The following is a 16,105-nucleotide window of genomic DNA, read 5'->3' as shown; positions in this document are numbered from 1 at the left end:
AGATTCCTGTATTATTAACTGTGTTGTACACACATGGCCCGACACATCATTTTCAAACAGACTTTATTAGTTTATATTAGATACAAGAAACCCACTTAATAAATGAAACATTTCTATGAATGAAATAACTTAATACTGTAAAAGAAAAGAACAGAAGAAGGAAATTTAACAGAAGCTCAGCATGCACTGATCAGCTGATGATATGAAGGTTCTTAAGGATTCAGACACACAAACCCAATTTAATAATAAAAATCAGAACAAAAGGAAACCTAACATAAAACAAACCTATATCATACACAAAGTATCAAGGCTTTCACAATATCATTAGCTTTAATTATTCTAAAATAGATGATCTCATGATATACTGTATATTTGTGTTTGGATGTGATCACTGAAGATTTTTCCCTGACTGCATATAGTGCACCAAGGCTGCTTTCTATAAAATAATTAGCAAATGAACAGTGATGTTTAAGGGGGGAAGCATTTGGTTTGATGTCTTAAAATTTAAGTTTAGTAAACACTTATCTCTTTCCCTGATTTGTTACGTCCCATTGTATAACAGATCTGAGTCAATTTAAAGTCATATGTTCGTACAACAGTCTTATCCCCCTAAATTGTTACTCTAATCCAAATGAAGTGAAATAGTTCAACTATTAAAAATGTTCTGATTTGCAAACCTATTCAGTAGCCCTGCAATATACACTGAATTATGCCATTTTAAAATGTCACATCACTTCAAAATGTTTCTCTAAGTTGAAGTAACAAAGCGAAAGTCGGTATAGTCCTAAAGACTGGATCTTCACACCGTTACATGCAGAAAAGAGTGCAGAATGATTTATTTCAGTGGTTGACAGGAAGTAGGCAGAGCAGATGTGCTGCTTTCTGTTTCTCTAGTCAAAGTTGAGCGGGTGGCCGTCGAAGTGAGTGAGCACATGATTCTCAAACACCTTCTGGTCGCAGTCCAGGGGGAACTGCTCACTGCACATTGGGCAGATTTTCCAGTGGCTCTCCACATGCTCCTCAAACTTGCTCTGGTCATAGTTGGGTGGGAAGATGACCTCACACAGCGGGCATCGTTTCATGTCCATGCTGGGTAAAGGGATAAGGAGAGCAAAAGGGTAAGGAAGAGATAGAAAGCTTGTGTTTATAAGCAGATTATTGACGATGTGGGCAAACCAGGAGACTGGGCTAATGAAGAGCATCTGTCTGATGCAATGTGGGTGGCCCGCTGCTACCAACAAAGGGGTGTTGTGCGGCAGAACAAACACTTAACACACGTTACAATGCACAGGTTTAGAAACTGTATGGTGCAGCAGACTTGGATGGCATTTATGAGAGTGGGCATGTGAGGGAGTATTACCTGGGATCAAAGCAGAAGGCAGTTTGTCCATCATTCACGAATGGGCTGCGAGTTTCAGTTGCTGTGGGCTGTCCGTTGGTATTACCCTGACACAGAAATTTTAAAACAGCGTTCACCAAATCTTCGTGTATGTGTATGTGTGTATGTGTATGTGTGTGTATGTATGTATATATGTATATATATATATATATATATATATATATATATATATATATATATATATATATATATATATATATATATATATATATATATATAATTAATATATATATATATATATATATATATATATATATATATATATATATATATATATATATATATATATATATGTTTGTTTGTTTTTTCAGTTTCAAGTTATCTAACAGAAGGGTAACATAAATGTTGACCATGTCTTCAAATACTTAGTAAGAGGAAGAGAAATAAGTTGGATAGTATTTTACTGCACTTGGGAGTGGCTCTTACATTGTTGTTTTGCTTTTCCTCTGACTCCTCATGGCCTTCTGGTCGGCTGTGGTTGCGGGAGGGTTGGATACACACTACATTACTGTCCCAAGAGGGAGGTCCCACAGGTGGAAGTCTCAGCAGCTGGTCATCTGAGAACTCCTCATCTGCCTCATCTGCAGGGAGAGAATACAGAGGCATAGCTACTGTAAATAAAAATCAATGATTTGTATTTGTGGTGAACAGTATAAATGACCTAATGAAAAGAAAACCAACCTTTTGAGTCTGAGATGGAGTAAGGGTTCCCAAAATGCAGCTTGCTCGGGCTCTGAGAAACAAGCAGGGGAGTGGGGGCATCCTGGGTGTAAGGGACCGGGTACTGCAGGAATAAAGGCACACTGGACTGGCTACTCTCCAAACTGTTTTTCTCACTGGTCCCCTGATCTATCTTCCTGCTAGTGCTGCCCGTCTGGATCTCCTAGAAGAGACAACAGCAGGAGGGAAACAATTTTTTACATTAACAATATATAAAAAGATACAAAGTTAAGATAAATAGATTTTAAATATCATTTGAAAATGACGAGCTTCATTGCTGGTTTCATATCTTTTTGCCACTCAACTTGTCAAGGCCAGCAGTACATTACTGCTACAGTCAGACAGCAGCTCCTGACCTGTGAGTTTGTGCTTTTTCTGTCGCTGCCACAAACAATTTAATTAGCGCCTTCATTAAAAAAGAAACTCTTCTCATTTCAAAGGGTATGGGGCGCTGTGTTTTATTGATGTTGGTTGCAGACGCCAGTTTAATTTACAGTCTAAACCTCAAATTGGGTCATTCTGCTCCTCTTAGCAGTAACAGCATTACCTCGTAGCAATATTTTAGGTCAGTATGGACCCTGCTGTGGTCCAAAGTAATGGAATGGAAAATAAGAACTCATTTACATTGCTTCTGCAATTAGAGGCATATTAAAGACAGACTAGATTGCAAGGAAGAAAATGGCAGGGGAATGGCACTTTTCAGGGAATTTTTAGAGTGGAAGAAGTCTATAAAAGAGAAAATGAAAGCTATCACTAACCCCCTCCAGTTTTTCCTTCTCCTTCATAACAAGTGCTAGTGTGTCTTTCAGTTCCTTCAGCTCTCGCCCCTTCTCAGCTACCTGGCTCTGGAGTAAACAGAAACAGAAATAGAAATAGAAACAAAGTAATGATTTTCATTTAAACAATTTCTATTCTCAACATCTGACTTGCTGCTGACTGAAAAGTGCATCACTGAAATACCTTCAGACCTCAGTGTGTAACATACTGTAAATTGATCACAGCCATAAAAGGCTTCCCTTTGCTGAGGACTGATTTATGTACAATACTGCTCAAAGCAAAACAACCTGTTTGAATTCTTGTGAGACATTAAGCAAATAGCTGCCTGACCTGAGCCAAGCTCAGCATTAGCCAGGCAACGAGAGGACTCCTACGAGCCAAGCTTCACTTGTCTCTAGACCCTGACATAAACAGCAGTAAAATGTTGTTTCATAGATATAGGCCCGCTCATAAACAACACTGTCAGAGCAACTGTGTTCATAAGGAGAGACAGCATCAAAGGGTCAATCCCTGAGCTAGACCAGCCATACACTGCAGTAAAAACACAGGAGAACCCAAAGACAGACCTGCTTCAAAAGCAGCAGACAGCTGATGGCTTCAGTAGTGTTAAGTGCCTGCACTCTGGCTATACTAACCTTGTAGCGATCTTCCTCTGCTGCTAGTTGCAGCTTCAGGTTCTCATTGGTCTTCAGTTGCTCCTTAAATTTCACCTCCATCTTGGCCAGCTCATCAGCAAACATACAGCTACGTTCCTTCTCCTCCTAAAGAGCAGCCAACCAAACACACCATATCATACCTTTGTACTACTTTAGTTCCTTACTGAAGTTTCAAATTCCAATTACATGACCTGATTGGTAATTGATTGATTACTAAAATTACATTTCTTACCATCAGCATCTGCTTGCATTTTCTGTACTTGTCATTTCTGTCAGAAGCCTCTCTGCTGATGCCTTTGAGCTTCTCCTGGATGAAGGCTTCCAGCATGGGATCAGCAGACCCTGGACTCCCTGCAAAGACAATAAAAGCACATCAGAATTAATCAGGCATCATTTTCTGTCTGTACAGTTATCTAATTATACAGACTTTAATGTGCCATGATAAAATCTGGGCACAATTTGGTATAATGTACCTGGCACTGATGCATCTGGACTTGATGATGCAGGGACTGTTGTAGCCTCTTGTGCTGAGCTTCTCTTCACCTCCTACAGACAGGAAAAAATGGTGAAAATTGGTGTAAACATGAGTTAGAAACACATTGAGGAGTGAATAGAGAACCTCTTTTCACTCAGTGGGATGTGTGTGTCAGGTATATTACTACAGAAATCAAGGTCTGTCCTGCCAGTTGTATATCAATATATACTGGTATCTGGTGGGACCTACCCCATGCTGCTCTGACAGTCTGAGGACTTGTTTTTGCAGTCTCTGACACTCCTTGTATTTCTCCTTGTAGTGTTCTGCAGCCATATGCAGTCGCAGCTTCAGGTCTTCCACCTCTCTCTGCAGCTCTGCTACAATAGCTGGGTCAGCAGCAGCTTCTTCCTCTGCTTTGGTCTGGTGGCGACAAACATTACAACAGAATAGATGAGACACATGAAACACATTAACAGGCCAACACACAAGGACCCATAAGAAGCTGTGGAGGTAGAAAGGAAAGTATTGTCCTTCTTTATAATTGTGAGTAATAATCTACAATATCTAATGGCCTTTTTTTTTTATTATAATAAACTAGTGCTGGCAAATAGTTTTTTTTCAGAGAAAGCATGAAAATAAGTACAACTATTATGTACAAAGAAATAGTGCTGATAAGGGATAATATTTTGTATAGCTTTTTCCATACATTTATATCTAAACTATGTAAAGAATTAACATCTCCTTCAGAGGCAGAAGCAGTAACAGTGAAACCCTCAGTGGGAGAGACTTTCTGTTATTTAGTTTTTCATACAAAACAACTCTCTAACTGGCTTAACTTAAACACTACATACATGCTGTGGTTACATAATTAGAAATGTTAGTGTGATAAATTTGGGATATTTTGGATAGATTTTGGATATTATGACGTGATTTTCTACATCTTACAAAAATTTTGAGTTCTATTTTGTTTTATGTTTTTGCTTTTTACTACTCTGGTACATAGAATACAGCGCATTTGCTCCTGACTACCAAGATACTAAACATTTCTAATAATGTTTTTTAGTTTCATATGAGGCAATTAGAGCAATAAGCCCTGACATGTAGAATTATCATCCTTACTACTTCCTGACTGGCCTCGGTCTTCATCTGCTCTATGATGCACTCCAGATGGACGCACTGGGCCTGAGCATCAGTACTGGCCTGGCGAAGACCATCGACCTCCAGCTTCATGCGGTACAGCTCAGACATAGTACGATCACGAGCACTAGATGCGTCCCTCAACTCAGCAGCTAAAAGGGAGGACTGCTGCTGGTTGGCTTGAAGCTGTTCCTCCTTCTGCCGTAGCTGCTCCTTCAGGGCCTTCACTTCTCCCTGCCAGACACAAACACATATTAGATGAAGGTTTTTCATTTATGTAAGGTCGCTATAAATTGGATATTACATGTTATTCATCTTCAAATTATTACGTTATGAGGATGCATGAAATATATAAAGTATAACAAAAAAAACCTTAGGTGCTTTAAAAACAAATTTATTTTACCATGGGGGAAACTTTGGCCAGAATCTCTCTGTACTGTTTCTCCTTCTCAGTGAGGCACACCTGCAGACGTCCCACCTCCTCTTTAAATTGGGCAATGGTGTTTTCTTTGTTTACATCCACGGACTTCAGCATCTGCAGCTCTGCACTCAGCTTAGTGTTCTCTAACTCCCGGTTTTTCAGGTGAATCTAGTGCGCGAGCACACACACACACACACACACACACACACACACACACACAAGATGAGGTTATAAAACACATGAGAAGTTATAAAACATCCAGTTGTTGGCTTTTGCCTCGTTTATACAACACCAAACATGATCATGAACATGTAGAGCATACAACTATTAAAATAAATGTTGCATGACCTCAATTACAAAACAGACATTGAGACAGGCCCATAAAGTTTTCCTTGTGCAATAGCCCCAGTGTGATGGTGCAAGTTAAATTAGGTATGGGTTTTTAGCCCCCATTTCTATGGCGACAGTACAGCATGTGGCACTCCCAGTTCCTGTGCAGTGCCCACCACAACAAAGACAGAAACATCAGATGGACCAGAGAAAGACAGAAAAAGGCATGCCTTGTTTAGACAACAGTTCTGGGCAAAAATACACAAAATAATTCCAGTTTTAAAAAAAAAAAAACAGGAAAAGTGGATGTCTAATTTGTAGGTCTCTGCTATAACAAAAACCATTGGAAATTGTACAGAAAACTGTCGCTAACTTGAAATAATGATCATGTGACATAAAAGTAACCAGTGGCTACCTATCTGAACCTTGACTCACCTACTTTATTATTAGTCTTTATGTGATAACAGATACATTTGGATTGACACAGGAGAAGCATAATCAAAAAGCAGCTCTTTAAAATAATAGTAGGAATGCATTACCTTGTAGAGCTCCTTCTCATCTTTCTCATTCTTGAGATGAGATTCAAGTGCCTCATTCTCTGTTGTAAGTTTCTTTAACCTATCCTTGAGACTAAAGAGAATATAAAGAGTTACAGATTATATCATGCATCACAATGTCTACGTCCACATTTGGAATAACAGATTAGTGACCAAAAAGTGTACCCTTTAAAGTTAAAAAGAATGTCCAGCTACTGACTCTCTACTGGACTAGGCTTTATAGAAGGCAATGACCTAAAGAGCAAGCTGGGCTTTTTCTTAAGTTGCACTCATGTACATACAAGTTCATATATGAAGTGTAAGTTTACCTCGGTTATCCTATCATTTTGATTCTTCGCATAACCAAGTACAAATACAATGTTCTTTCTATGTAATCAAAACCAGCAACAATCTGCAACAAACCCTCCAAGCTAGACTCACTTGTCCAGCTCGGTTTCCTTCTGTAGGCCCTTCTGGGTGACACCAATCAGGTCCTGTTCCAACTGTATAACTCGGGCTGTGGCCTCCTCCAGCCTCCTCTTTACCTCCTCTTTCTCTTCTTGCAATGCCTTGGAAGAATTCTGCACCTCCTGGGAGAGAATAAAATGTATTGTTTGTTAAAAGTCAAATGTCTAAAGAAGAAGAACAACAAATAAAACATTGAAAAATGCTTCAATTTGCTAACATACATGGTTAAACAAAAATAAAGTCATATTTACTAAACTAAATAATTTGCTCAATTTGTGCAAAAATTAAAAAATAAATAAATAAATCTATGACTTTGCATCTGAAATAGCAAAATAATGCTAGCTGCCTTGTACATAACTTTCCATCTCTATTTTTGAGCTTGTGGAAAATGTGTGCGAAATATAAAAAGTTTATTGTCTTTGAAATGCAAGTTAGTTCTTGATGCAGACTTTTCTAACTTAAAAGATGTCATCAAAAAAGCAAAAGGAAATTATTTTTTTTTACAGTTTGTTTATAGGCAGAATTTTGGAATCTTTATATTCACACCACATAAAAAATCATATAAAAGTATAGCCATAAAATTAACAGCCACAAAATCTGTAATCATGTTTTTATCTGAAAGCCGTTTTAAAACCAGCAGATTTATTACAGAGGACAGCAATATGAATTATTACTGACACTGCTTTTAAGAGCTAATGTTATGCTATAAAAAACTGAATTACAACTTTGATAATTCAGACATTCATATCTGTCATAGTGTGATTTATACTCGTAGTGGATCATGAGTCTAGATACCTCTGCATACTTGCAGTCTTCCGCTAGGGGGTGCTAACAGACTGCTTGGTTAAATGTATATAAGAGTACAGAGAGGAACAATTTGACCAGCGTTAAAGCCTTATACACACTGATTATTTGAGTATGTGCTTCTAAAATTGTCAAAAAAGTATCACAAAAAGGAAGAAGCTATTTTGATTAACTGACTTAAGTTTCACAATAACAACAGACATGTACACTCTGCCCTTTTGATGTCACTCATATCTGCCTTTAGACAGTCTTTTCCCAGCTTACTTGGTTCTCTCTTCTCAGCTGGACACAAGTTTCTTTCAGCTGCTCACACTCCTTCTGCAAGCTCTCCTTCTCAACTTCCAGCTGCTCCTTCTCATGCTGCAGAACGGCCATGTTTTTGACCAGCTCATCTTTCTCTCTCTGAGCTTCTTCCACCTTTTGCTGCACAGAAAAATAAAAATAAACAGATGGAGAGAAGAGAGAATTGCAATTAAATTAGCAGTGCTGCATGTTTACAGCCAAACAAAAGAAATGAACATTGATGCATTGAGTAGCACAGGTGAGGAACACCGTACCTCAAGAAAGCCAGCCTTGGTGGTGACAACCAAGATGTCAGAGTTGCATTCATCCTCCACAGTCAGCAGTTCATCCTCTGACGGGCTGTTGGCACGAAACTGGAATGGTGTGCTGGCCCCACGGATTTCCCCTTTGTGGGTCACATAACAGAACTGGTAGAACTCGCCATCATCATTTGGTACATAATACCCTTAGAGAAAAAAAAGACATCCAGTCAGTGAAATCAGTGTACAGCAGTCCTCCCCAGCCCTACATTTACCATAGTACTTAGCTTAACTGCACCCTACAGGTGTGATGTTGTGGGTTCTAAAACTTAAAAAAAAGCAAACTACAAATTTATTTCTCCGCTTTGCATCAGTTTTCATTACTTTATAAATATTAACCCACACTGATATGTCTTTAATTATAGCACAGAGCTATGTGAGGATGGTTTCTTATTTAACTCTATTCACTGATTTGGAATTTAAGTTTTCACAAACCCCTGAACAGTCGTTTGATATGAGGTTATTAAAAAGGTGTCAGAGTAATATAAAACTATGGTATGATCTTACCCTGAAAGACCACTGTTCTGTTGACTGCGGTACCTTCCACATAGTTCTCAGGGAGAGGCGACCACAAGAATGTGTAATAGTCCCTCGCTGTGCTCCAACCAACCTGTGAGACATTGTGGGGAATCCATTGAACCAGGCGCTCTCACCACATCAGTGTAAGATAATAACAATGGAGGATTAACAGGGAGACTTCCTAGAATCCACACAGTGCCACTTCCAAAATATCTAAAACTGGTTTACTACAGTAATCATGGGGTTTTTAGTCTATGTTGGGAAGTTAGTGTTAAGACCATGTGACTTTTTCTATGAAGGAAAGCATATTTTTTGTGAACAAATCTACCTCCTGGTTACCACTTCCATGTGTCTGGGAAGTTGTCATGAACAAGCCTAACTGTGGAAATGCAGCTACAACTCACTTCAAACAGGAAGAGGAAAATAGGTGAAAATTTTATACACAGGCAACTTGAAAATGAAAACCAAAATGTAATTATAAGTATTTTATGTGTTGTTAACTGATGGTTGATGTGGGGGGAGTGCAGAAAATACATCCATAACTTTAGCCTGCTGCCATAAAACTGTCAAACAAAATCAGAGTCACATAGAGCTGGCTGGCTTTCGGTGTGTGCACCCTCAGACATGCATTCACAATAAGCCGAGTCAAGCGAGCCTTCTGCACCAGCCTCTGCAACAACACACAGTCAAAGTCGTGTGATGTAGCATTCAAAACTATTTTCTAAACATTCATGCAAACAGGTCACTTTTAAACAGTTGCACAACAGCAACAGATGTTGCTTGTAGTGTAGACAGGCTTTTTCCACTATCTGGGCAGTTTATCCTCTCACCTGTGTACAAACAGCCTACAGCTACAATACTGTGTGTGTTCATCAGAGCCAGAGATAGAACGCCCCGGTGCTCTAAAACCCCCAATTGTTACCAGTGCAGTTCCAGCCTCCAGCAGTAAAGAACAGGAAGCAATTAAAACATGCACCTAGTTAGTGAGTGTCATTACTGAAAGCTAGCCTTCACCAGTCCACTCATTAGAGCTGCAGAGGTGGTGGTGGGTGAAAACTAAGAGAAACTCTTTCACTTACAACAGACTTGTCTGCAATGTGTATAAATAGCAGGAGAGGAGATCGATATGGTGTAGAGCAAGCCATAAAAAGTTAGACATGTGACTCAAGCAACAACAAGGGAACTGAAGGTTTAAAACTTAGAAGAAATTGTCACAAAAGCTACAAAAGCAATAAATATTTTCTTTTCAATATGACATTTCAGCGTTCCAGCAAAGTCATATTCTGCAAGAAACCCAGCAGCCAGTGGCAATGTTGCTACAACAGATAACGTATTGTTCTTCAGTTGTTCATGAATCACAGAACGGTTCTGTTCAGCGACAGGTTAATTACAAACCTTGCTTTTCCCTCATCCATGCTGACGACCTGTCCCAACAACATCTCAACATGAAGCCAAGGACAGCTGATATCACACAGAAAAGTAAATGTTCCACCATCAAAGGGCCAAAAGCTGCTTTTGTCTGTGTGCAAATAAGATCCTGTCTCCCCTCTATTTATCATCAATAGCATATTTAGTCTTGGCAACTAAAAGTATATAATTACACAGCTGTAAATTATTTTAGGCTGACATGTGAGTGCATAAATTAAGTAAGTAATTCATTTTCAGTTTAGTTGTAATTCTTCAAATGTATAATTCAATGAACTTACCTAATTACAGTTGTGCTGACAAGTAACATTTAAACTAACTGCACCATAGGACATTTTCGTGTATTATGTATATCACTTAATTGGAACATTGCACAATGCTAATATTTAATGTATACATACAAAAATACATTTTAAAAAGTGGCAGCACTATAAATGATCCATGACAGAATCTGCTCTGCTTGACTGGGAGACCATAAAATGTGCACTAAGGAAGCAACACTGATACACAGCATATCCCAATATCTCTATGCATACAAACGCAAGATGTTGGCACCAAACGTCTTATCTGTTAGCGCTGCCAAGAACATTTACATGATTTACAATCCTGCACTCAGTCTTTACTAGCTCAACTCTGTGTTTTAGATGCTCAAAGAATTGGAGACATTAAGATATACACTGCCAGTTGGTGCTTACCTTGAGGCCAAACACAAAGCAATCCACATACATCCAGGAGTAGGGAATCCGGTATTCAAAAGGCCTCCAGATATTAGCTTAACATGACCTAATTTCTTAGTGAGTGTTGTACAAAACTATAATGAATAGTAGATGGTAAGTGTGAGGACTGTCAACTTCACTTTTCAGACAGAATAAATCTAAGCTTTCTTTAATGTTCTTTAAAGATATTAACAAATCTCTATGTTCAGGAAAAAACTTACAGCATGCTATGTGAGTAAGCTCATAAAAACAGTGTATTTCTCACTTACACCCTTGTGACAAGCAATATGGAATTCAATATGTCATATAAAGTAGTATATACTTCAGACCTAAGGCATTTTAAACTAATTTTACCATTTCAACAATAGAGTCTTCTTGGGATAGTCATTGTAAAAGGTTAGAAACACAGTCATTACAGTCCATATCCTATATATGAATAACTATGTTCACACATTTATGAAATACATTAACAAGTTAAATCCATAAGCAACAGAATGTTTACACTCAGTTTACTAAGTGGATTTGGTACTTGTACTATATTTACTTGGTCTATCGTGACCAGTACCGTGAAACACACACAGGCGTGTATGCCATAAACGACTTTTCTGACACTATAACTCTTACTGCTGTTGTTTAAATAGACCAACAACAGCAGAACTAGTACTTATCATTATCCTGGACATCTAACTTGTAGCCACATTAACCAGAATTAAACTCAGGACATTAAGGGAAAAGATTAGAAACACATATTACATGGTTTAAAAAGTTTGGAAATACACCGTTACTAGAAAAACACCTTGGTAACAGATTTATCTCTCTTCTATACTGAAGCCACATTCTGTAATATCATCAATAGACAAATAGTAAAATACCTCTAGCACCATCAGACAGAAAGCAACACAAACTAGGAATTATTTATTCCAACTTCTTTCAACTTCTGGCTGATGAGTAACATGCTAGTCTGCAATCACCTAATGCTGTGTGTCTGTCTTCATCCACAATTCACTGGAGATGAGGCTAAAATAAATTACTGCCACTGTACTGGATTTAATGTCCTCCTGTAACAAGATCCATGTGGGACATTCAAATGTGTGGTGGGGGTCAAAATGCTCCATTCCCTCTCAGAAGCTCATTATTCAATAAGTGCTGCAACAGCTGCTAAGCAATTTCTTATTATTTCTGCTGGCTAAGTACTTTGTTTGCACTTTTGTAGTAATCACAGAGTTATATTAATTAATCAATAACAACTTTAGCAACTTAAACTTCGAGTGAAGTTAGCCACTTGTTACAGTGTATATTAAAGTGCTATACATGATCAGTATGTTCTAGCCTTCATAATACAGTAAATAAATGTATTCACCTTGAATATGCCGACCCAGTCCTTTGGATGTGGTTTGATGAACTGTGTCAGGGTATAGTGACACTCCAGAGCAGCATGTGGTAGGTAACTCTTCCCCACATTCTGGAAGATGACGTGGGCAAAGTTTGATGTGTCCATGTTGTTGCTCAATAAAGTACTGTCCAGGAACAGTGCCATGAATCACTCAGCAGTGGCTACACAGGAAGAGATGATTCATAAAATATATGATTAGGAAAACAACACACATAAAATTAGCCATCAGTGACTGCAAATAAGGGTTGAAGCAACCCAGGACTTTAATTGCATTGCATGATACAGTGTATAACAAAACTGAGAACACATTCCAAGTCAGTATCACTAAAGTAGTAGCACCTCCTGCACATTCAATACAACTGTGTCACAAGACCAAATGAAGCTAATAAAAACATACACGTTTCATTAAAGGGCAATGAAATGTCAACAGCAACAAAATCAGAACCCTTCATAACTAAAATTGGAAATCATTGGAAAATTGCTTTGTTGATGCGTTTTGTAAATAATGTTTTTATTCGGACTTGTGTCATCTCTCCTACACGTTTTGCACTTAAGCACCTGCATTTTTCTTAACAAACGCTATATAGTACTGATCAAGTCCATAACAAACATAGTGGGCAATCTAATCCAAACAAATCTATTTTTGGTTCCATCTTACCACAACATGTGCTATCAATATTTAAAATACCTCTTTATATGTTCTTTGGCAAAGTTTAAATCTTTTGTTTGCACCAGTGTTCTCCTCAGACACCATCTGCAGAGGTTGACCTCATGCAACATTGATCTCACATGTCTGTCTGATCACTCTCTGAAACACCATTTTCCAGAAGATTCTTCTTGTGCCAAGTCCAAACACTTACCTTATCTGTTTTTCAGTGCAAACTTGAATAAATGGCAAATAGTGTGTGTCGTCTGTTCCCCTACACTGCTGCAATAGCTTATCCGTTTTTCCTAAATCACTAAGTTTCCTCTACGATGAGTGAAACTGTAGAAAGATGAATTTCCATTACAACACTGATAACATACATTTTAATGGAAAATGTCCTAATTTAATGTAAGATAACTATTTTTTAAATGTCTTCAATGCAGACTAATATAATTAATGGATACTACTAATTACCTCAATAATTATAATCAAGTACTTTTGATTATTGATTCACTTGAGAAAACTGTTGGTTGGGCAATAGTTGACTGCGCTACTGTGGGATTTCGGGGTATTGTCCTAGGACACCTCAACATATAGTCAGGAGGAACCGGGAATAGAACAAATTAACCAAATATTCATAGATGACTGCACTACCAACAGAACTACATACCAGTACTCTACTTCCAGCTTGTTGGGCTTTTTTGAAAAATTACTTTATTAGTTTCCATCATAAACTCCATCCAACTTTAGGTGTAGAACTGAATTCTTGTAGGCTCATTGACTTGTGTCTGCTAGCAGGAGATAGAGATCGCTCAGGAGGGTTTACCAATGTGTAATGTCAAGAAAATGTTAAGTTTTTCAGCAGGATGCACTCACAAGATCTGCAGAATTGCCATTTGTCACCGAGAAACCCCAGATGAATACATTCCTTCAAATCAAATCATGACTTGACTTCCATTAGATGATGAACAAGCAATACAGCAGGCTAATGGCACCGTAGCCACACAACTATCATATTATCTGCAAAACCCTGATTAGTATTGTTGAATGTCTTAACATATTAACATAACAGTGGCCTTTATATTATTTTTGTTTACCATGACTGAAAACAAACTCCAGAAAAATACAACATGGTCATGTAATATCTCACTTACTTAAATGTTGACTGCTGACACACAGTTACGCTGACATAGAGCGTCTTTAAAGGACACTGTGCCCTGAAGATTTAAATTACAGCTTCAAATGCAAAAGTGAAACAGCTGTTCCAAATATCAAAACAAACCAACTTAAGTAGGTTTTGAAAGTAAATATTACTCATACCCTTTAGATATCCCAAGTTAGATGTGCAATCCACCCAATAATTTTGTAAATAGTTATAAATAGTTAAATAGATATTATATATTTAATTTAGTCTCTTCATCAAACTTCTTTAAGTTTAATCTATATATTTTAATGTAACAAGACAATTCACGTGTAAACAATGATTATTTACTTTTAATACTTTAAGACTTTCACTCTTTACACGTCTCAACTGAATCATTGTTGCAAATATAACTTTTACTAACATAAATAACATTGACCCTGTGTGTATTTATTGTTCTGTAGGCCACTTTATGTATATTCACGAAAATCGATCTCTAATCTCATATTAAAACCTCAATCTCGAATAATAAAATTACATCATAAAAAGATTCTTCTTCAAACAATGGGTCGTCATTTTAAATGAACAGTAAAACAAGAGCAGGGGATTAACCTCATGTTAATCCCCTGTAGGGGGATAGTTTTCAGGGTAGATTTTCCACTTGGGCCTTAGCTCATAAAATGTGCCCGAAGTAATCAGGCCTATGACTTTCAAAACCTTTCTTCGGATGGTGATCGGTAATGCTGAACAACACTGTCATCTACGGCAAATGAACTAACTTTTCTATCTATTATATGATATGGCAAAAACTCAACAGTAAAGAATAAAACCGATAAATGTCAACTTCAAACCTCGAAGTGAGGCCTAATGAGAAAACAGTGATCATATCTGGCTAAGCTAGCCATGCAGCTAACTAGCTAACGTTCACTAATGTTAACTACAGCATTTCCAAACACGTGCACGCACCACTACACAGTTATTACTAGCAAATGTATAAACTCAAAATCAAAAACATAAATAAATACACAACGTTAAGTTGGTCATGTTGCCCTTAACAAAACGCAGAGCAGCTAACTTAATAGCACTGCTATCAGCTGGAGGACAAGCTAAGCTAACGTAAACAGCTACGTCGTTTCCCGAGGTAGCCTCTAAAATCATATGTCAAGCGGAGATAATTTCGACAACAGTCGTTTAATTAGTTGTATATATAAAATTAAACCTTAAACATACCCAGTTGCCATACTGAACAACAGCCGAAACTCGAGTGTGTCATAAAAACAATTGTTGACGCAGTTCAGTGCTTTCCCGTACCCACTTCCTGGAATAACAACAACATTGCGTCATTTCCGGAAACGGGACCTACTTGGGAAGTCCACCCGTCTGAAAAACTGTGACACTAATAATCTCAGACGCAGAAATATTTGATGAACATAATATTATTCTTAAGTAAGTTGTTGTATTTATACCCATTGACGTACAATACATTGATAAATCGTTTTCTACAACTAAATGTAGTGACACAATGTAAACAAACTGAATGTGAAACTAACGACTTTTCTTTGGAAAAATGTGCATTGAGCATCACGACCATTGCCCTTATTTTTTATTTAATAATCTATTTTGCTGATGATACTAATGTACTTTTACTTAGAAGAAGTCTAAATGCAAGTCGTTTACTTAGTTTATCTCAATTTCTGTCCCGTCACTATGAATAAGACAGTCGGAAATTTATTTAGCAATTATAATAAATATATTTATGTATAAAAATATATACCACGATCATAATAATAATAATAATAATAATAATAATAACCCAAGACACGACTCAGGCCCTCCCCTTATGTGTCATTGGATAATTGTGGGAGGCCGTGCAGCGCAGCTCTGTCATTTGATTGGTCTCAGGTACCGTCATTAATGTACGTACTGTTACGTCACACGTA

At 37.7% G+C, this 16,105-nt stretch overlaps 1 protein-coding gene across 2 annotated transcripts; it reads right to left on the bottom strand.

The window, feature by feature from the left end:
• Window positions 1-46: 46 nt before the first annotated feature.
• On the bottom strand, window positions 47-15,501 carry tax1bp1b (Tax1 (human T-cell leukemia virus type I) binding protein 1b). 2 transcript variants are annotated; one of them, XM_026371296.1, is made up of 17 exons: window positions 15,396-15,501; window positions 12,346-12,539; window positions 8,833-8,935; window positions 8,281-8,471; window positions 7,988-8,146; window positions 6,893-7,041; window positions 6,455-6,545; window positions 5,568-5,753; window positions 5,147-5,398; window positions 4,277-4,447; window positions 4,026-4,098; window positions 3,785-3,903; window positions 3,532-3,657; window positions 2,081-2,282; window positions 1,826-1,980; window positions 1,361-1,446; window positions 47-1,089 (listed from the first exon to the last, which is right to left on the bottom strand). In XM_026371296.1, exons 2-17 carry the CDS (start codon window positions 12,520-12,522, stop codon window positions 891-893), a joined length of 2,439 nt encoding a protein of 812 aa, XP_026227081.1. In that variant the 5' UTR covers window positions 12,523-12,539; window positions 15,396-15,501; the 3' UTR covers window positions 47-890. The 2 variants fall into 2 exon arrangements, with proteins under 2 accessions (XP_026227081.1, XP_026227080.1); XM_026371295.1 differs by lacking the exon at window positions 15,396-15,501 and adding an exon at window positions 2,878-2,964 and having other exon boundaries at window positions 891-1,089; window positions 12,346-12,522.
• Window positions 15,502-16,105: the final 604 nt, after the last annotated feature.

This window comes from Anabas testudineus, chromosome 16, assembly GCF_900324465.2.
Source record: "Anabas testudineus chromosome 16, fAnaTes1.2, whole genome shotgun sequence".
Taxonomy (NCBI): domain Eukaryota; kingdom Metazoa; phylum Chordata; class Actinopteri; order Anabantiformes; family Anabantidae; genus Anabas; species Anabas testudineus.
The sequence above is the reverse complement of the archived record's forward strand: the minus strand, read 5'-3'. Positions and strand labels throughout refer to the sequence as shown.